General features: G+C 39.3%; 2 protein-coding genes across 2 annotated transcripts; one reads left to right on the top strand and one right to left on the bottom strand.

The window, feature by feature from the left end:
- Positions 1 to 368: 368 nt before the first annotated feature.
- Positions 369 to 1,739, top strand: LOC139693382 (uncharacterized). The gene has a single exon (XM_071591509.1). The coding sequence runs from the start codon at positions 369 to 371 to the stop codon at positions 1,737 to 1,739; it is 1,371 nt and encodes a 456-aa protein (XP_071447610.1).
- An 11,060-nt stretch (positions 1,740 to 12,799) lies between these two features.
- LOC139693372 (uncharacterized) lies at positions 12,800 to 14,511 on the bottom strand. Its single transcript, XM_071591499.1, has one exon. The coding sequence runs from the start codon at positions 14,509 to 14,511 to the stop codon at positions 13,141 to 13,143; it is 1,371 nt and encodes a 456-aa protein (XP_071447600.1). The 3' UTR covers positions 12,800 to 13,140.
- Between the last annotated feature and the right edge of the window lie 7,083 nt (positions 14,512 to 21,594).

The following is a 21,594-nucleotide window of genomic DNA, read 5'->3' as shown; positions in this document are numbered from 1 at the left end:
CAGTAAAACATCTGCACAGACTTCATCAAAATTGTTTGCTGGGAAAGCGACGAATTTTAGTGATAAACAAAGAATAAGCAGGTGTTGAAGAAATGTGTATGATATTGCAAGCAAAAGTAGACCCAAGCTGTCTGAGGAGTTCGGAAATCAATTTACGACTTGGAGTAGGATAAAGCAGACTTGTTATATAGAAGCACTAAACTGGCAGGATAATCGATCAGATTATGTGGATTCCTCTGAGTTTCATCATTTCCATTGTATAAGTCCTCGTCATGATAAAATTCCAACGTCTGATTTATCAGTAGATTCATTGAACGAGAGTAGTAAGTGGAGGGTCCCAGTTCTTCAAAGGTTTTCAGAGCGGTAAGATGGGCGACTTATCCTCTCTCGTGACACGTGAAGAAGTATTAAAAGCCCTCCGGGGTGTCCCTGGCAGAGAAGACGTACACCTCTTGGACGACTACACGGTGGAGCGAGCATCGAGCGGCGTTGAAGGCTTCACTTCGATTATCCTCAGAGTGAAGGTTTCCTACCGCCTTCCCGGATACGATCAAGCCAAGTCCCACGTGTTCTTCGTCAAGACCATGCCGCAATTCGAGTACCAGCGGGAACTCATGAAAACATCGCGTGTATTCTCCAAGGAATGGCTCGTCTTCAGTGAGGTCGCACCCTTGATGGCAAAGGTCTCGGCCGGTAGAGTGACTATTCCTTTGCCGGCATGTTACCACGGCATCTGCACCGACGATACCGCTATCTTCTACATGGAAGATCTGGTGGACAGTGGTTACCGGGCAGCGGGTCGATCCTACCTCTCGGACGGACTGGACTACGCCCACTGCAGTTTGGTGATGAAGGGGCTGGGGAAACTCCATGCCTTGTCCTTGGCGGCGGAGAAGACCCTGGATCCAGGGAAAGGTGGGTGGGCGGGCGCTTTCCCCGAGTTCAACCGTGAATTTATATATTACATCCCTGGGCCCGGAGACCCCCCGGTAGCCATCCAGAACATGGTGGACAGTATGATCCAAAACTTCAAGGAGCTGTGCAGGGAGGTGGACGGTCTTCCCAAGGAGGCAGAAGCCTCTGGGGCATTGGAGAGGGTCCTCGAAGGCGTGTGGCCCACCCTGTGCAGACTCAAAGAGACGCCGCCAAATAATCGCAACGTCCTTGTCCACGGAGATTGCTGGATGAACAACATGATGTTCAGATACGAGAAGGGCGAAGAAGGCGAGGCGAAGGAGCCGGTGGCCGTGAAATTCTTCGACCTACAACGGTCGAAATGTTGCCATCCGAGCATTGACCTACTGTATTTCATGTATCTCAGCACGAGAAGGCCTTTTAGGGAGAAATATTTCAGTACTCTCATTGATGAGTATCACTCATCTTTAACTGAAAACCTCGAAGTGCTTGGCGCTGGATTCCCACCCTTCTCACTAGTTGATTTCAAGGAGGAGCTCATGGGAGAGTACAAGCCTTTTGGCCTCATTATATGCATGTTTTATTCGCCTATTATGTTGCTGGGGGACGAATTTCTACTTCCCAATGCCGATGATATGACTGCAGATAGAATGGAGGAGTTCTTTACCACAGGTAGCACTCCTCAAATAAGACTTCGTTTTCACAGTGATCCAAAATTTAGATCAATCGTAGAAGACATCGTTAGAGAGTTTGTGGATATGGCATTACCAAATGGTTTGGAATCAGTGGACTCGTCCCCCTTATTAAGGCAAAAGGTGAACTGAACCGTCTTTGATTAATGTTTCTTGGTGTTCCCAGGAGATATCAGCTATCAAATGTCGACGAACATGGAAAATCTATTAATATGAACTTATATGCCCATGATTCTTTCTTGTTCAGTTCTCATATTAAAAACCTGTTCTATGCTGTTATTGTTTCGCCAGTATTCCTACTGTGTTTTTGTTACTCTTAACATCAGTGCTGTAAACTATGGTCCTAAACTCACAACAAAATTCTTTTGCCTTAAATATTTCTTTAAGCTTACGTTTAGAAGTGTAACTTTTGATGGATATAGAAATTAAAAGTTCCAAATGGAATCTTACTGAAGCATGAAAATAACTAATTTCAACCAAATTATGAATTTATTCATAATCTTGAATAAATAACATTGTGTTCCAATATTATGTTCCGTTGTAAACAATATTTTTCATTAACGTTTAAACTGTCGCAAATAAATTCATTTTTGTCTCGTCGTATACTGCACATCTTTTTCAATTTGTATTACTTTGCGCTTATTCTGGCGATTACCGTTGCTCCCTCTATTACAGCAACTACCTGTATATGGCCAAACATTCATCATGCATTTGTTGAGATGCCGTCCCACAATGGATGTAATTGTACATGTATCCAAATAAAAAATCAATGGAAATGTTCAAGGCTCGTTGGTCTATCAAATTAATATCGTCCTTAAACCATTACTTCAAGCATACAGATCCCGCATCGCAAGCAAACGTTGCGCATTTTAGGAAGTACTACAAATCTAACTTTCAAAAGAAATTTGCGGGAAACAGCTCGATACAGAAAGCACTCGAGAAGGTTTCGAGTTGGCCTGAAAACATTTTCTGTGCAATTCCAACTACAGGTCACCACTTGCATATATTCTGAAACAAAGTGAAAAAGTAGGATGCGTGACGACGTGATTACCCACCAGACTAATTTTGACCCGTATTTGTAGTTTTTAGGGAAGTTGACCGAGAGCTAAGGTCATTTGCGCCATTAAGGATGGGCGGGGGAAAGAAGCAAGTGTGGAGAGAAACCCGGCTCTTAACGAAAGGCTCCAAAGGGTCCGCAGTTTAACGTCCCACCCGACGGACGGCGTACTCACTCAAAGTGCTCCCCACATAGCATTTCAAATAGGGATCGGGATACCACTGAAAAAAATCGGCCGATCTCCAGGATACGAACCCAGGCCCTCTGGGTAGGAAGCCAGTACGTGCGCCAGTCTCAACCGCGTAATCCCAAATTTTTGACCCGAAATACCTTTCTCCCAAGCGCGTTCGGACAACGTTATTCTGAAGCTTTTGTGGGACAAATTACATCTTAACTGTATCTGTTCCACACTTAATCTCATGATATTATCTCACCTACCCTAGTAAAATGGGGCTGATAACAAAATGTCAACACCATTGCTTAAGAGACAACCTTCCAATTCATGCAAAAGCTTATTCTGAAATTCAACCTTCGCTCCGTGAGTGATTCCCAACCTATCTCTTCTAATAATTTTTATACTTCTCAGTTTATTACAACAACTTTTTGCAAATCTAGCTCCTCAAAGCTGCTGGCGATTCAATTCGGCAATCAATCCAACGTAGCTGTGCTTCAAAAAGCTTTTAATCATACTAGCAATCAACATTACTTTGATACATCACTTCTCTATACGCCCTTCTATCAGCTAGCCTCTTCCTTTGAAAGCATTGGTCAACATGAGTTAGAATTCTCTTCGGCCTTAGTCTTTATGAATCCATTTCATGTCTTGTCCAGGGCCTTCCTTCGCCGTTCAATTTTACATCGAAAATTCTCTTTGTAATTAAATTGTAAACCTCCTGCGAGCCGATCGTGTCACGAATAAAGTGGAATCGACGGTCGAGTAACGTTACGAGATTATTAAGTTTTGTGCTAAACTGAAAAAAATCTCTTGAGGAGACTAGCAAAATGATTCGTGAGGTTTACGGGGACTCTGCTCTGTCCTAATAACAAGTTTAGTGGTGGTTAAAGGCCTCTAAGGAGGGCCTGGAAGAGGTTCACGACGAACAACGCGCTGGGCGGCTGTCAACCAGCAAAACCGAAAACAATGTGGCTTGTGTTCGACAATTATTAGACTCTGACCGTCGATTGAGTATTTAGATGGTTCCCAATGAACTGAACTTGTCGTCTACTGTTGTGTTTCGCATTGTTACTGAAGATTTAGCGATGAGAAAAGTGTACGCCAAACTCGTGCTCAAGGGAATTGCCGCAACGCGCTACGAGTGCGCGAGTTCCTTGCCTAACACCAGGTGCCAACGCTGCTCCACCCCCCTATTGTCATGACATCGCCACCACTACTGTTTGTGTTCCCTCGAATTAAGGCAGCCCTGAAAGGAACCCGTTTTTTGTCCATAGAAGAGATCCATCAGCCGTGACGAAGACCTTGCGAGAGGTGTCCGAAGACGCCTTCCAGGGCGCGTACCGGTCATGGCAGAGTCGCTGGAAAAATTGTATAGAGGTCCATGGACAGTACTTTGAAGAATTTTAAGGTTTTGTGCAGAGCTGTGAAATAAATTCCTCAAAAAAATTACTACATTAATTTTGGACCGCATCCTGTGTATGCTCAGTGTAAAATGCGATGAAAATTCCATAGTTGAATCTAAAAAGTTTCTTTCAAAATCCCCGGGAAGCTTCTTGTCAACATTATTAACTTTTAACAAATAATTTGGTTGGTAACCAGCAGCAGTCATCTCTGTGTGTTTATGCTAATACTCGGTTACCGCATGTTTTCTGCGCATTTCTACGAGTACATTTCATTGGTGAAAGCAAACTCCCATTGGTCACTGATGCGAACGTGTTTGGTTTTCAGCAATTTTATTGATATTTCTTTTCAGATTAGGTAAATTTAAATTTATTTATTGGGTCAGTAGCCTTTTGTTTATTTTATCCTATTCTCTTAACTACAATAACGAGACTTCTCATTCCATGTGGGATCGGTATATGTGTGTGATGCGTATATGTACTCTTTGGGGAACATGATTTACTTTTCCACAAAGTAGCAAATTTTTTTCATTAAAGCCTTCGAATTAGTGCCGAAAATTCTGAAATCACTGTCTCATTTTCATTTTCCCGACATCACCTTCCGTCATAGAGTTCTTATGAAAATTCTGTTCAATTTTAGTGCAATGCATTCAGATGTATAACTGCGCATTTTGATGTAATTTGTTTTATATGCGCTAGTTTGATTAGAAGCGCAGGTGGTTTTCTTGTCATGATTGTGCCTTAATACAAGTTAAGATCTCTCGCTTACATGCCTCCTTTAAACCGACATTAATACGTCTCAATTATACCTGTGCTATTGTGTAATCCCCAGAAATCGTTTAAATGAAATAAGTTGCCATGTTTCTAATCCACGGTAGAATAAAATCGGTTTTCGTCAGGTATGATGTCATTGTATTTGATGTTTTTTTGGGGTATCTATTTATTTACGTTCATTTAATTGGCCGATATGCCCAGCAGACAATATTAGCGCATTTGTGTGAGAGATAGAGGGTCAAAGTCAACCATATTCATGGAAATCTGCGGGTGGATAATGAAATAGCCCCTAATGTTGCATTAAAAATGCACAATGCCCACCCAGAATTCTCAGGGTTTTCCGATGAAGATGGTCAATCAGAATAGAGATCTAGTTTCAGAGTTCATAACTAATGATTCTGACGAGGATGTTGACGAAAATCACATTGATAATTTTCAGATTCTGACGAGGATGTTGACGAAAATCACATTGATAATTTTCAGAAAGGTCATGCTAATTGGGCTAGTGATGAAGTAACTGTCAGGAAGATAAATAAGATCATACAACTGCTGAAGAGGCATACTTCCAGAATTTTCCCAGTGAAGCATGAACACTTATAAAGACCCCAAGACGTGCCTGTGTTCAAGAAATAGGAACTAGAACTCACTACCACATAGGGATAGAGTCTCATTAGATCTGTTATGGCCAATCAGCCATTATGGAATAGCCTATCCTTGAAAAGCTGAAAATTTGTCCCTGCTATATCTCCAATATCTTCAAGATCATCTCCACCTTCATCAAATACCTAAGGTAATGCTATCTAGATTTGAATATGTTAGCCCTTAAACTAGCAGAAATTCTCCTGAAATAGTGGAGACATATCACACCCTGTGCTGGCTATATCCATATCCATACTTTGGTACATTGCTCCATTTCCTTTTCTTCCACACTTCTTCATATTCATTATATTAATAGCCTCTAATATTTGAATTCATTTTTAACAATTTCTCGATGTATGTGCAAAGTTTGCTCAAGGTGGTCTCTTTTGGGAAAATTGATAAATATATAACTAAAATTTAAGTAAATCAGATTCATACAAAGTAATTTATGGCAGGGAGAGTAACATAGCAGGTAAAGTTACTCATTACATTTCTTTATTACCAAATCACCAAAAATCATCCTGACTTTTGAATATTCCCTCTTGCCTTGAAATCATGTGCTTTCCATTAAATACTCACCATGGATGGCTCTGTTCTTATTGGTTGTTGGATAAACAAGTAGGTAATATATTTTTATTTCCTGCGATTCCAGCAAATACCAATCCAAACACCTGCCCATTGATAAATAACGACTGACTGCGGATAGAAATCCAAATCAGATGGATAATGTCTATATCTTATTTGGCCTTATCCTGCAGAGTGATGATTGACATTGCTCTTGAGATTCTGTCAGTATATTATTCACATTGATTACAGTAATGAGGTCACTAATAGAGAGGCAAATATAATGCAATCAGAATGTATTTGTCTGTTTCATAGTTTCAAAAAGGCATTTGATAGAGTGAATTGGAAAAAAAATATGAATGTTTTGCAGAAAATAGGGTTAGATCGGAGGGATAGGAGACTTATCTGCAACTTGTACATGTCTCAGACTGCTCACGTGCAAGTGGGGGATAGAGAGTCTGGATGGGCAGTGTTAGGAAGAGGAGTAAGGCAGGGTAGTCTACCGGTGAAGTTCAACATATATGTGGAAGAAATGGTTGAAGAGCCTTGGGAAGAACTGTTGATAGGAATAAAAGTTGGTGGACAATTCATTAAATAAGTTTGCTGATAATCAAGCTTTAGTTTGTCAGTCAGCCAAGGGGTTGCAAATATTGCTGAGTTTATTAGAAATTCAGTGCAATAGATATAGGATGACAATAAATTTAAAGAAAGCAAGGGTTATGTAGTTTTTCTGAAAGAAAAAGGCTAAGCTAAACTTTTAAATAGGAGGGCAAAAACTAGAGCAAGTTGAACAGTTTACCTATCTTGGAAGAGTTTTGGATCCAAGTGGTCAAGGTAGGAGGGGCATAAGGTGAAAAATTGTGTTAGGCAAAGAAGCTTTCACCAGAAGGAGGGAATTGATAACAGGGACATTGGGTAAGGATGCTGAGAAAAAGCTTGTTAAAACTTTGATATAGCGTGGAAACATGGTCATTGAAGTAGGATGATAGGTGTAAATTGGAGATTTTTGAAATGTGGGTATGGAGAAGGATGGAGAAGGCAAAGTGGACAGAAAGGCAAACAAATAAAGAAAATCTAGACTTGAAGAGAGCGGAGAGGGGATTCTTGGGAGAAATTCAAAGGAAGCAGGGAAGATAAATGCATAGCATTTTGAATGGCAATAGGATGTTGAAGACTGTGGTATAGGGGTGAATGTTGGGCAAGTGAGGAAGTGGCAGGAATAGGATAGGGATGTTAGATGAAGGGGAGGAAGGAAGTCTACAGAGTTGAAGAGAGAGGCTTATTGTATAAAAGGATGTCGGATTGTGTTTCTTAGGAGAGACAAGGGATTTGTCACTGCACTGTGCAGTAGCTTGTGCCCATCCAAAAGTACCTTAACTGGTCATTAACCTGTCATAATAATAATAATAATATATATACTGTTATTTGTTATGAAGTGCTAATGTTTTACTAGAGCTAATAACAAAGGCAAATTTATAAATTTAATATGATAGAAAATGTCTATCAGAAAGTGATTGTAGTGGTTGCCCAGGGCAGTAGATTAGTAGGTGATTGGTATTACCCTCCTTATTTGGTATATGCATAATCTTTTGCTGATTATATATAGAACCAAAATTTTAAAGTACATACTTGGTTACAGACAGTTTAAACAAAATTAAAATCTTGAATATATATTTTGTGAATGATCATCACGTCCACCATGAATGCTGGAAACCGATCAAAAATCTCCTTGGAATCAATAAACAAATGTGTTTAAACAATCAAATATCTCCCAAAAATCAATAAATTGATGAGTAAAATTCTAATGAATCCCAGGGGATTATTTGAAAAACATTGTTTTATCACTAATAACAAATTTCCAGGACTGAAAAGAATAACAGTTTGAGAATTGCGTAGCACCAGAAAACACTTCTTTGCTAGAAATTATTGTCCTTTTCGGGAAGTGAAATACCAAAAGACTGGAAAATAGTCCATGTGTCTCCATTATGAAAGGTAGAAATAAACAGAATCCAGGGAATTAGTGATTGATATCCATGACATACCTCTCATACAAAATACCTATGAGCATGTGGGTGTACTTGTTAGAAATGCATTGGTAGGGATATACCATGCAATATGGTTTTATCAAATGGTCACGGTAGTCCAGGGGTAGAGCATTGGACTACTGACTAGAGAGCCTGGGTTCGATTCCTGGGCAAACCTCTCCAAGCACCTGCAGCTCCACCCAAACTATGTGATTTTTTGGGTACCAGATCTTCCTGGGAAACCATAATTGGCACAGGGAAAGGAACTGGCCCCCCTACCCTGATGTGTGAATTTCACACGCCGTCAGGCTTAGTACTGGGTTAACTCTACCATCACCTACCAAACCGACCTGCGGGTTGATTACTGTGTTTTTTTTAACGGTTTTATTTGTGGACTCAATTTTGAAAAATATCATGAATTAATCTCATGATTTCACTTATGTTTAAAAGCTAATGGTGTGAATTGAGGTTAGGTAGATAAGCTAAAAAACTTGTTTTCGCCATCATCAAAGGTAAAAAGAGGTGTTTTTCATTTTGAGCAATTAATCTGATTACAAACTTCATGTCACTCTATAGTTGAGAACACATTAGGCCATTCAGACTTGTTGGAATATTGGGTGATGATTTAATAATCAGCTGAATTCCTTGTGAGAAAAACAGGCAAAGTGATGAAGTAAAAATGAAATATAATTTAATTCCACAGCATAGAATTTGTGTAGCATATGACCTAGGAATTTAAATTTATTTGTACCATTGTATATTTGATAAAAGATTGATGAAAAGGGTATCATCGAGAAGATTCAAGCAATTCCAATTTGTGTCCAAATGTATGAGAAGATTTTGTAAATACAAAGAGGCATTGCAAGAGGGTCCCTCTTAATTTAGATGAGGCTTGAATAACAGTGGAATGCAATGAGCCCTTATTCCCCTGGGAATTGAAATCCGCCATCACAGACCATCCCCCAAGACTTCCCCGGGTATGGACAGAATACACTAGGCTTTTCTCCTAAATATTCCAGAATCACCATTAGTGATGGTCCTCAATACCCTCAACCAGTTGTGGCTTGAGGGTAGATTCCCCAGCTCCTGGCGGGAGTCTGTAGTGATACCTATTCTGAAGCAGGGCAAAAATAAAAATTAGCCAAGTAGCTATTAAAACCTAAAACTAACTAACTAAGAAAGGAAAAAAACAGGTGATTCTGGTGGACTCCAACCATAAATTTCTATTTGAAAGTGCAATCACAAAGAAACTATTGCTAATACTTTTGAAATTTTTCTTAATGCCATTACAGAAAATCCTTTTGGGTTGCCAGATGCAATACTCTAGGGAAACTTGATTGTTGGCCATGCCGTTACTGAAGTCTTTCAGTCCGATCAATGAATGTGGGAAAAAGGAAGTTATGACAAACTCAGTAATCTAATCCCATAATAAACATTAAAGGCCCACAGATCCACATCTATTCATTTAGCTCTCACTTTTCAACAATATGTGCAACTATTACAAGTACCAGTATGTATTCCTTGTATTTTGAGCCAAGATCTTGGAATCTCTGCATGCTGTTCAATTAATTTTCAATTGCCATTGAATTTAATCAATAAATCACTACATATTTTTATAAAATGAGGTAAACTAAAACTTCCTTTTTTCGAATAATTAAATGGAATATGATATGTTAAATGATAATACCTTTAATATTATCATTTAAGCCTTTATGGAAGACTAAGGCCCACATTGTGCATTTTATTAGCTCTCTTAGGCCTTTAATAGCAGTGATGGCAAAATACTAAAGTATAAACTCCTTTAAATTTGAGGAAGTGAGTAGCAAATGATTGAACTTAATTTTTTTAACCAATCAGCGAGGCTCGCTATACTTTGGATGATACACTTTGCCAGGTTTTCTCATAAAGTGAGTTGTACCACAGAGAATTTTGGGCCCTCTACTCTTCCTTTTAACTGTAAATGATTTGCCTGACTCCATAAAAATTGGAAACATACTACTCCATGCAGGTGGTACATATTATTAGGCAGCTGACAGAATGCATTTTACTGAAACTTTATCAACAACGGCAACATTTAAGTAAGGAGCATGTATTTTTTGTCCCAAAACAGAGCCCTTTAAATTTAAAATCAATGAAATAATATACCTGTGCTTATATTTCCATGCCATATTTTAACTCCTTCCTGTAGTCCTTTCTTAAGCGTTTTTAATGAATTTTTCAATACTTGGTATGGATCAGCCAAGTTTCAGCACTACAAATAAGTGAACAGGTGTAGACATAAGAAAGCATTCTTACCAAAGATTGCATCTGCCATTTTCATGCTTTGGTGATAGGACTTATTCATTCTGTGATGGTATAGACTACTATGTAAAATTTCAACCCTTTTTTTATATGGTGTAGTATCTAGAGTGGCAGTGTTGAGCATCAGTGGTGCTGTTAGTTTAAGAGTGAACAGACAAGTATCCATGATGTCCAAGAACTGGCCATCTGCAAGTTAATCTGTCACTAGGTGAGACTGTGGTCCTCGTCATGAGGATTGGTGAGGCCATTTTTAGACCGAATGCCTCTGCCTGAGTGCCACAGTGAGCGGGCACTGCCCACTGCCTCACTCCCCCTTCACTCATTATTCCGTCTCCTTACACTTCAAAAAGTTGCTCATGAATTTCAATTGGCTTGTAGTTTTTTTTGTCAGTAAAAACTTAATCACAGATTACACTTCACAACTCATGGGATTCTTTATTGAAGTGAACATTTTAACAGTTCGCAGTGATCAAAGTAGAAGACCAACCGTCTGCACACTACCACAGCAAGATTCTAACTGGGTGGAGGAATGTTTAGACACCAAGAAGTTGACTCTAGCCCTACTCACCGCCACACTAAGCCAAAGAGTAAGTCACTTTCTTGACAGCCCTGGTATATCTTTAACTTTAGAAATAGGTATTTATTAGAGATTGTGGGAGCTGACAATATTTGGCACTAATATAAATTGTTTATCTAAAAATTTAAATGCCATTTTCAATATTAGTTTTCCATGCAATCCTTGCTCATTTGCAGGATCTTACCCATGGCAAATACCACCACCTGCCATTGCTCACAAATATTATCCCTTTCAATACTTCAAAGAATTACTAAAAACAAATTCTTCATGTGGTCAGATTAGTTATCTTTTATCTGAAAAGAAATTAACCCATAGTATGGCGCTAAAGTTAATTGGACTTGCATATTCAGAAAATGTTGAGGATTTCAATTTGGAGGGCTTGAGAAAATTATTAAGAAACACTAGTTTAACATTCCTCATATATGTGAGATTTCTAGGTACCTAAGAACCTTTAGTGGGAAGATTGCATGAGCACTGTATATAACTATTGCAGGAAAATTCTACTGATTGTCATGAACTAGCCTTTGCGTAGACGGTTGAAACTATTGATATTTGAACCTCAGAATATTTGTTGACTTTGGTCATGTTATGTTACCATTGTGTTTTAAGTAAAGCCAATGACTTAGACCACTGTATATATTAGTTAGCTATGCTGCATACTTAGGAATATAAATATCCTGTAAATGAACCACAAGTATAACTAAAATGTGAAACATTGGCAAGATATTTATAATTAATTATAAGCATGTTGTTCCATTGCAAGAGGTTAGTTAAAATTTGAAATATTCATTATCATGCCAACAAATTTATCTTAAAATAGTTTACTTATCTCAGAAGTGTTTTAGACAAAAATGGGTAAAGTAGTAGTGACATTAGGACAAGAATTTCTTTAGGCAAAGAAGCTTTCAAAAGGAGGTGAGAGTTGATGACTGGAACGTTGAGAAAGGATGTTTAGAAAATCCTTATGAAAACCTTGATATGGAGCATTGCTTTGTATGGTGCAGTTACATGGTAACTGAAACAAAATGATAGGCATAGATTGGAGGCTTTTTAATTTGGGTGTAGAGAAGAATGACAAAGGTGACATGAACATAAAGGAAAACGAATGAGGTATTGGGAACATTAAGGAAAGAGAGAGGATTGTTGGGAGAGATCAAAAGGAAGTGGGAAAGGTGGATTCAGAGTGTTTTTAATAAAGAATTGGATTTCAAACTTTGTGTTAGAGGGGAGAATGTCAGGCATATGAGGAGAGGGAAGGAATAGGATAGGCATGTTGGATGGAATGAAGGGAGGAAAGAAGTATGTGGAATTGAAGAGGGACTTACTATAGTGTCTGATTTCAGGCTGTGTTTTTTGTCTGGAAAGGCAAGGAAATGTATTGTTGTACAATGTTTTAGGAATTGCCCATCCAAAACCTACATTAACTGATAGAATAACATGAATAATAATGTTTCTCCCGATGTGATTTTTTGGTTTTACAACGTTTTCCTGGGAAATAATTGTATGGCATCACTCACCATCCATACAATCTATGATGCATGGTATGCCAGGACATTCCATAGTATGTCAGGAAACCCAGATATTGAGATTTTATGAGAAATTAAGTCTTATCCCTGGTACAAACTAATTATGAAACACACCCTGGATGAAATCAAAACAAATTGACATGGGAAAAGAAACATTTATTTAAAATCACTTAAAACAACTAGCAAAAACATGTGGATCCAATAACATAGGTTAAAAAATATTATGTTCATTCCTTTTTCAGGATTTTCTATTTGAATATTAACATAAGATTATATGTAGGAAACCTTGACTTAATAATATGTTAATGCGGCTTAACTACCCTTCTGTGTGTACATATTTCTGCTATTGGTCTAAAGATAAGGTCATTATATTGAGAACTGACTAAAGCGAGAGTCAAGGGAATATATGTCTATATTACTAGCTTTTCCCTGTTTTTGATACACTTTGACAGTTTATTTATCTAGAAAAAACAAGTTGACCTCAATCAAAGAGATTTTAATTCACCATTTGACTTAATAAAGGGGATGAGTCCACTGATTCCAAACCATTTGGTAATGCCATATCCACAAACTCTCTCATGATATCTTCCACATTACATCTATATTTTGGGTCATTGTGGAAACGAACTTTTATCTGAGGAGTACTACCTGTGTTGAAGAAATCCTCCATTCTATCTGCAGTCATATCATCGGCATTAGGGAGAAGGAATTCATCCCCCAACATCATCATAGGTGAAAAGAACATGCACATAATGAGGCCATATGGCTTGTACTCGCCCTTTAAGTCTGTCTTGAGGTCAGATAGAGAGATGGGAGGGGGTCCAGCCTCGAGAACCCTGAGGTTTTCCGTTAAAGATTGATGGTACTCATCAATGAGACTACCGAAATATTTCTCCCTAAAAGGCCTTCTCGTGCTGAGATACATGAAATACAGTAGGTCAATGCTCGGATGGCAATATTTCGACAGTTGTAGGTCGAAGAATTTCACGTCCACTGGCTCCTTCGCCTCGCCTTCTTCGCCCTTCTCGTATCTGAACATCATGTTGTTCATCCAGCAATCTCCGTGGACAAGGACGTTGCGATTATTTGACGGCGTCTCTTTGAGTCTGCACAGGGTGGGCCACACGCCTTCGAGGACCCTCTCCAGTGCCCCAGAGGCTTCTGCCTCCTTGGGTAGACCGTCCACCTCCCTACACAGCTCCTTGAAGTTTTGGATCATACTGTCCACCATATTCTGGATGGCTACCGGGGGGTCTCCGGGTCCGGGGACGTAAAATATATATTCGCGTACGAACTCGGGGAAAGCGCCCGCCCACCCACCTTTCCCTGGATCCATGGTCTTCTCCGCCGCCAAGGACAAGGCATGGAATTTTCCCAGCCCCTTCATCACCAAACTGCAGTGGGCGTAGTCCAGTCCGTCCGAGAGGTATGATCGATCCGCTGCCCGGTAGCCACTGTCCACTAAATCTTCCATGTAGAAGATAGCGGCATCGTCGTTGCAGTTGCCGTGGTAACAGGCCGGCAAAGGGATAGTCACTCTACCGGCCGAGGCCTTAGCCATCAAGGGTGCGACCTCACTGAAGACGAGCCATTCCTTGGAGAATACACGCGATGTTTTCATGAGTTCCCGCTGGTATTCGAATTGCGACATGGTCTTGACGAAGAACACGTGGGACTTGGCTTCATCGTGTCCGGGAAGGCGGTAGGAAACCCTCACTCTGAGGATAATCGAAGTGAAGCCTTCAACGCCGCTCGATGCTCGCTCCACTGTGTAGTCGTCCAAGAGGTGTACATCTTCTCTGCCGGGGACACCCCGGAGGGCTTTTAATACCTCTTCGCGTGTCACTATAGAAGACAAATCGCCCATCTTGCCTCTCTGAATGCCTGAGAAGAACTGGGACCCTCCACTTACTACTCTCATTGAGGGCATCCGCCCTGAGATTGTGCTGTCATTGAAGTCAAATGAACGTCCAGTCTTTCGCAATCTGACGGCCTTGGCGGAATTCCCTAAGCTTCCTCCTTGGATGCTGTTTCTGCTTAAGATTCCTCTGATACGCCACGCACAATTTGTGACTCCAAATGGAAGAGTAATCATCACCGTCAGTATTTCAATTCTAAGATTGATTTGCTGCGGCCTTCCATTCTCCTCTATCCATTTTGATTTTCATCACCTCCTGAAAGCTTCCCTCTTTCCGTCCTTAATTTGTCCTTTGTACTTGTGTCTTAAACTTCCTCGCGAGTTCCTCTTTTCAATTTCCCCTTTTATTATGTTACTAACTAATCTGCCAGATAATAATAGGAAACTCATTACCGCTGATTTGAGCATTGTCGGCTGTGCTCTTTCAGATGACTTCATTGATTTAATGTAGTCTCCCTTACACTCAAACTAATATTCTGTTTTGTGTTTCTCGTTTTTATGATATTTGTCATTCGATAAGAAATCAAATCCACGAGCTGCAGGCTTGAAAAGACCGAGCTAGGCGTGCGATAAAAATAGATTAGATAGTGTTAAAAGTAAGTCCATTGAGAATTTAACGTTCTGCTGTGGTTTCCGAAGAGAGCATACAAATTACTCATATTTTTGGATGTCCGGGGGAACGGCAAAGAGAATGCCAAGGAGGGGAGGAGGAGATAAACCGAAGGTTAAGCGGGTAAGACGGCTTTGACGAGGGGATCTAGTAGACTTAGGCCTGGAGAGGAGACAAATCAGGAACTTAAAGGGAAACCAATGACATTATTCTCACAAAAAGGCACTTAATAAATTTGCTTAAAACCTTACCAATATCGCATAGAGCATAGCACTTGGTATCGTTAGCTCAAAGAAGCAACGAAATTGGATAGCACGTCACAACAAGCTGACAGATAAGAGCCCGAGGGATGTATATGTAAATAGGTAATACCTCTCATTTAAGTGAATTTGGGCTGTGTGGTCAGATATTAATGTGATTATTAATGAAATAATGACCTGCTTCTAAATCGAATTCAGCCAAAATATCTGGATTGGCGAACCTTTTTCGAAGGTCTTTTTATTGCGTGGACGACCCACGTAAGAGGGCGGCAACTTCTCGCTACAGTTTTTAATTCCCCTTGACCTGGACTGCTAATGGTAATCACAAGGACAAGGCATCAAAAGAGGAAAGGGAAGATTGGTTGAATATATATATATATATATATATATATATATATATATATGTATGTGTGTGTATATATATATATATATATATATATATATATATATATATATATATATATATAAAAACACAGATGTAGATTTTTAGAATATAGAGACACAAAGAAAGGACACTCACAATTTGTTATTTTACGTTTCGACAGCACGGCTGTCGTCTTCAGATTCTGAAGACGACAGCCGTGCTGTCGAAACGTAAAATAACAAATTGTGAGTGTCCTTTCTTTGTGTCTCTATATTCTAAAAATCTACATCTGTGTTTTTATATATTTGTGTGTCGCCGATGAGCGTTCCATTTCGAAGATATTTTATATATATATATATATATATATATATATATATATATATATATATATATATACACACATATACGTATACATAAATAAATATATTCATGGGACCAAGCTTCGTGTAAAGGCCTTCTGGGTCAATGAAATTACATCATCTCGGCTGCCTCCGTTATCGCATTCCTTATCATGCTTTCGACTATTTGCTATCTTTTGTAACTTCCTATCACCATGCTTAGAATACGACTTGACAAAGCATTGTCCCATCGAGAAAAAAACCAGCGACCTTGAGATTCTATTACATTATGCTGATTCAGCAAATGGCTCCTTATCTGGGTTTGAACTAATTACGTATAGGATGGAAAATCACGAATCTGCGTGATTTATTCGAGGAGCTGAGAAGTATATGGTACATGTGAATTGAATTAATTCCTGCAGCATTTTAATAGGATCAGTTCCATATTACAAATATATTCACTTTTTTACCTTTAAGAAATTCCCAGATTAGGTAGTTATTTGAAGAAATAATCAACAAAAAAAACTGTTAAAAGAATATCGAGGCACGTGATGCTCACGAAATCTTGAAATTTTTTGTAACGAAAAATTCATGTGTAATTATGGTACAGATATACTTCTAAAACTACTAAGGGCATTCCAAAAGGTTAAAAAGTTCTACTCCATTCATCCCATATAATAATTTTGGTTTGAATTAAACTTGTCGCGACCAATATTTAGAGTGACAAGGAAAGTTTTCTACGGATTGAGTACGCTCATGGTCCACAGGCACACACTTGAAACTTGGGCGATTCCTATTTAATATTTTAACACACTGGTCAGCTTCGAAGTACTCAATACGTAATTCAAACAACTTTTGTCATAAATCACTCGATTACCTTCCAATCTTTACGAATTTGTCATCATTCTGCTCTCGAAATGAAAGTTTTCTCTATTCTGATCGTACGAGTGTATTTTAATAATGCCTGTTTTTGATATTTATCATCAGGGCCGCGACAAAAGGGTCTAAATAGTGGAGAATATGGCTCATTCTTTCGTTCACCCCGCGTTGTCGTTGTGACGCCAATAATTGCCAAGCCCTTGAATATCTTAAAAAGAATCGCTGGTGTTGTTTCTGCTCACCAATGCCGTTCGCAGCAATACAAATCCTATTTGACCTGGAAAAGACAGATGGTGAATCTGTAATTGTTTTGGTGTGGAAGCTGATTGAAAGAGTGAAGTAACTTCAAAAAGATTATTAGGGTAGAAAATTCTCTATCTGAATCTATAAGCGAATATGCGCGAAGTTTTAAAGGCAAAGTGATTTTTCGTACCTGTTTCACGCAAAGCCTTTGCAACTTGCACACAGAAAATATTTCACTCTGAATTCGTGTTACAAAACTCCAAGCCCAGTTCAACAAAACCGTGCAGAAATTTAAGAAAAAAACACTTCAAGTTGATCTCAACCAGGTCCACTTAGAGATGGATAGGCCGCGCAATGAAGAGAAAGATAGCACTTAATTTGCTAACCACGGGGACGAAAGGGTCCCTGCAAGCCTCAGTCGTATAGCTTCTGTCGGTTGTCATATCTCGTAAGGTAGCGTATATTTAATTATTAGTTTGTGTTATTTTCGTAAATTGTCTGACATCACGGATATAGTTCCCTGAAGGGTATTTTCGTTTCATCCATCACTATATCCTGAAAAAATTCCGTTATTAAACTCGCCTCCGTAGCAATGCACGAAATATTTCTAATTTTGCTGTGCTAAATCGGTCTCTCCTTAGCACAATAACTATAACAGGAAAACGCAGCATGATTACAAGAAAAAGAGAAGAATTGTCTTTGCTTTGAATCCATGACCTAAACGTTATGGTCAATATTTATCACAGCCGTTAAAAATATTACCTTATGACTCTAGTATTATCATGTGTGTGTATAGCTATTTTTAAGTGTGTATAAATACATATACCTCTACCCGTATGCTGTTGTTTATTTTATTTTGACTATTTTGCTTATATACAAATGGTCTCCCTATTTGTTAATATAATTGTCTTAATGCTATACATATGCCATAAGGGACATGGTAGTCCAGGGGGAGAGCGTTGGTCTACTGCGCGGAGCACGGCTCTCTGAGTGCCCTAAGCTTCACATGAACTGTGATATTTTGTGGGTACGAGAACTTCCAAGGAAACCATAGGCGGCACAGGGAAAGGATGCGGCCCCCGTACCCTGATGTGTGAATTTACCACACCGTTGGATTTAGCAGTGGGTGAACTCTACTGACACCTGCCAAACCGACTATCGGGTTGATTATGGTTTCTCGGTAAATGGTTTTTTTATGTTACTTATTATCTACCTCATTACCTTATGGTGTTTGGTCAGGGTCAATTTAAGTTTTTCCGCGTTGTCCTTTCGTTGCATTGTCGCTTTTGGCTGGACGTTAAGGACTCATTTCTACGGCTTTAATATGTGAACGGGCTCTGTTTTCACTCTTGGACTTTGTGTTGTTTTATTTAGATGAAATACAATTTTTGTAACTATACGAGTTATAATATTTATTTTAACGCGGAATTTGATCACTTATACTGTGCCATTTTGGTTGCAAACGCTCGTGATTGAGAAACTGGTTGCCTGAGGGTTTCTTTCTTTATTTTTTGTACCTGTCTTCATTTTATGTGTTATTCTAGTCATACTTTGGGGATGTTTGTATGAATATTTTACCTGTGTTCAGAGGCCCTTCGTGTTTATTTAATCATGCTGTTGTTTTCTTACTATCTCTTGACTTGGGAGTGAATGCGTGGAATAGGCCTGGAGGGCACTGAAGGGGAATTGCTGCATTAAATAAAGGATAGTGTGCCTATTGCTCTGCCTCACGGGTTCGGCATGGGATGGGTAAATGTAAGCGTAGTAGTAGTTTTGAGGGGAGGCGACCGACAGCTGAGGTCATTTGCGCCATAGGGGATGGATAGGAAAGTATGAAGGGTGGAGAGAAACCCGGCGTCGGCATTAGCCTACTCTTTACGAAAGGCGCCAAGGGGTCCGCAGTTTAACGTCCCATCCGACGGACGGCGTACTCACTCAAAGTGCCCTCCACAAAGCACCTCAAGGAGGGATCGAGATACCTCTGAAAAATATTCAACACCGCCGGGATTTGAACCCGGGCCCTCTGGGTGGGAAGCCAGTGGGCTAGCCCCCGCACCATCTCGATCCCCCAAATGTAAGCGTGTACGACTGGAACATGCGTGCATGGATGAGGGTATTTATTCGTCTGCTGTTGTGTGCGGGTATATCTGGGAGACCTAATCACAACAGTTAGGCCAGTAGACATGCTTATTTACATGCTGGTACCCTTTAGTGCTCAGTTGCGCTGTAAATTGAGATATGACGACGTATAGAGGTCCCCTTACTAGATAAATACTGTAACAATTGATAGAAGGGGAAATGTATCTTTGCGGTCCCACAACAAGCCAAAGGAGACATACGATTTCTTGGCGAAACTTAAGCATTACTTAGGTAGATAAGACCACAACGATAAAATAAAGTAGATAAATTCCTGTACAGATCGATTCAAATACTCATTTTTTCCCCGAACAATCAGAAATCATGATAGTAAAAAAAAACAAAGTCAATTTAGAAATATTAAAAACATTTAATTTACTAGTCGGGACAAAATTGAACATCGCAAACCTGTTAGGTATACTTTCAGGTGCATGTGTATGTTAGTTGGTAGTTTGAGTGTTTGCATGTATGTGGGGTGTAAGGGTTTTTGCATGAATGTATACCATGTTTTGTTTGTGGATTGTATACATTGTGGCTTTTGCATGCGGTTTTCTTTTTCTTAATTACGGGTGGTGCCCTAACATCCCCCGCCACACGTCCTTGCGGCGGCTTGCGGGGTAATGAGTAGATGTAGATGCAGATGTAGCATGCCCTAAAATCTATGTTTGTCCAGTAACAGCTGTATGGAACCCTGACATTGTTCTGTGAAATGAAGTGTTGATGAACATCTACCCTGCGGTGCTATTTTTTTTGCCAGAATAAAAGTTGAGGACTCGGAGAACTCTCTGCGAGACTTGCATTTTAATAGCCTAAAACAAGTTTATCTAGAAGTTTGGAAATGCTAGACAGAGTTTGTTGTTGAACTTTTGTTGATCTTCTGTTGCACTTTTTGAGACTTGAAGGATCAACCTATCCCTTTTCCAAAAAAAAGGGAATGCTAAATCGAAGGATGAAAGAAACGGGAAGCAATTGATAGAATACTTGAAATTCGGCCCCGAGTCCGTTGACCTGTTACCCACGTCTTCATATTGCCGCCAAAGCTGTAGAAGCAAAATTGAAGAATGCGAACAACTAAGAAATACTGAACTTAATTATCTTATTGCAAGTGACTCGTCAAAATAATTTTGGGAGGCAATGAATATTCTTTTCGATTCTTGGGACATTTTGTTCGTACCATATCTGAATCTTTTCTTTATAAAATAATTTAAAAACTTGCCATCGCTAAGTCATTTGCCCATAAGAGGTATAACTGTAGGCGCAATAACTTCCAAACAGTATTTCACGTATGCTGCAACTACTGGTGAGGTTTATCTTATAGCCGTGATTGTATTAAATTTGATTTTACTAAATATATCGAGTATATATTCTTTTCTATCCTTCCTGTAATCTTAATATTGAAACATCCTCATAACCTAAAAGAATTTCTGATATAAGGACATTTTTACAACCGGAGAAGAAGGAAATTCTAATGGAGCACCATTGTTTTGGTTCTAATTATCAAATGTTTTACTGGAGGAGTTTGAAGTTAGCTTTCATGTAACTCTCCCTTGAAATTGTAGCATATGTTGGTGGGGGTTCTTATTTTTTCCTGTTTTTACAGCTTTTTCTTGAATGAGCACTATTTTCAATCCATTTGAAAGAATTTCAGTGTACAATATTGTCATACCTTTATTTATCTCTTTTTTCTCCAAAATCCAACATTTTGTACCCCGTAATTAAGGAATTTGAATCACTACTTCCCAGTAGCCCTAGTTTAATGCTATTGTGAATGTTGAGCCGAAAATGAATTTCGCGCCATTATTTCCTGCAGTGAAACCGCACCTGGTAGTAGTTCAGCACCCCGCGGTAGTTCAAGTGTCGCTCAGTTCCCAGCCTTTTCCGACGTCGCTAGCTAGAGCGCCATGTGGCTTAATTTTAAACCATTATGAATGACGCGGGAAGTAGTGTCTCACTTGAAATGGAAAGATATGTCGCCGTTCCGATTCTCTCCAGGGGAAAAGACTCGAAAGGTTCATTTACATCAGTATTACAATCCTAAGTTTTGTTTTCTGCAGCCCCACATTAAGCTCTATCCAATGTTACTCCCCGATAGCTTTTCTGTTTTATTTAGATCCTCCTTAATTTGTCCTGTGTCTTCCTCGCGGGATCTCCTCTTTAATATTCCCTTCCTTTATATTTATAATTAATGATGAGAGAGAATTA

Source organism: Hetaerina americana, unplaced genomic scaffold (genome assembly GCF_022747635.1).
Source record: "Hetaerina americana unplaced genomic scaffold, ioHetAmer1.1.p SCAF_48, whole genome shotgun sequence".
NCBI classification, from domain to species: domain Eukaryota; kingdom Metazoa; phylum Arthropoda; class Insecta; order Odonata; family Calopterygidae; genus Hetaerina; species Hetaerina americana.
This window is presented reverse-complemented; position numbering and strand designations above follow the sequence as displayed.

What these genes read in the sequence shown, in the direction of transcription:
- LOC139693372 (XM_071591499.1), bottom strand. Translation starts at nt 14,511, where the DNA reads ATGGGCGATTTGTCTTCTATAGTGACACGCGAAGAGGTATTAAAAGCC.
- LOC139693382 (XM_071591509.1), top strand. Translation starts at nt 369, where the DNA reads ATGGGCGACTTATCCTCTCTCGTGACACGTGAAGAAGTATTAAAAGCC.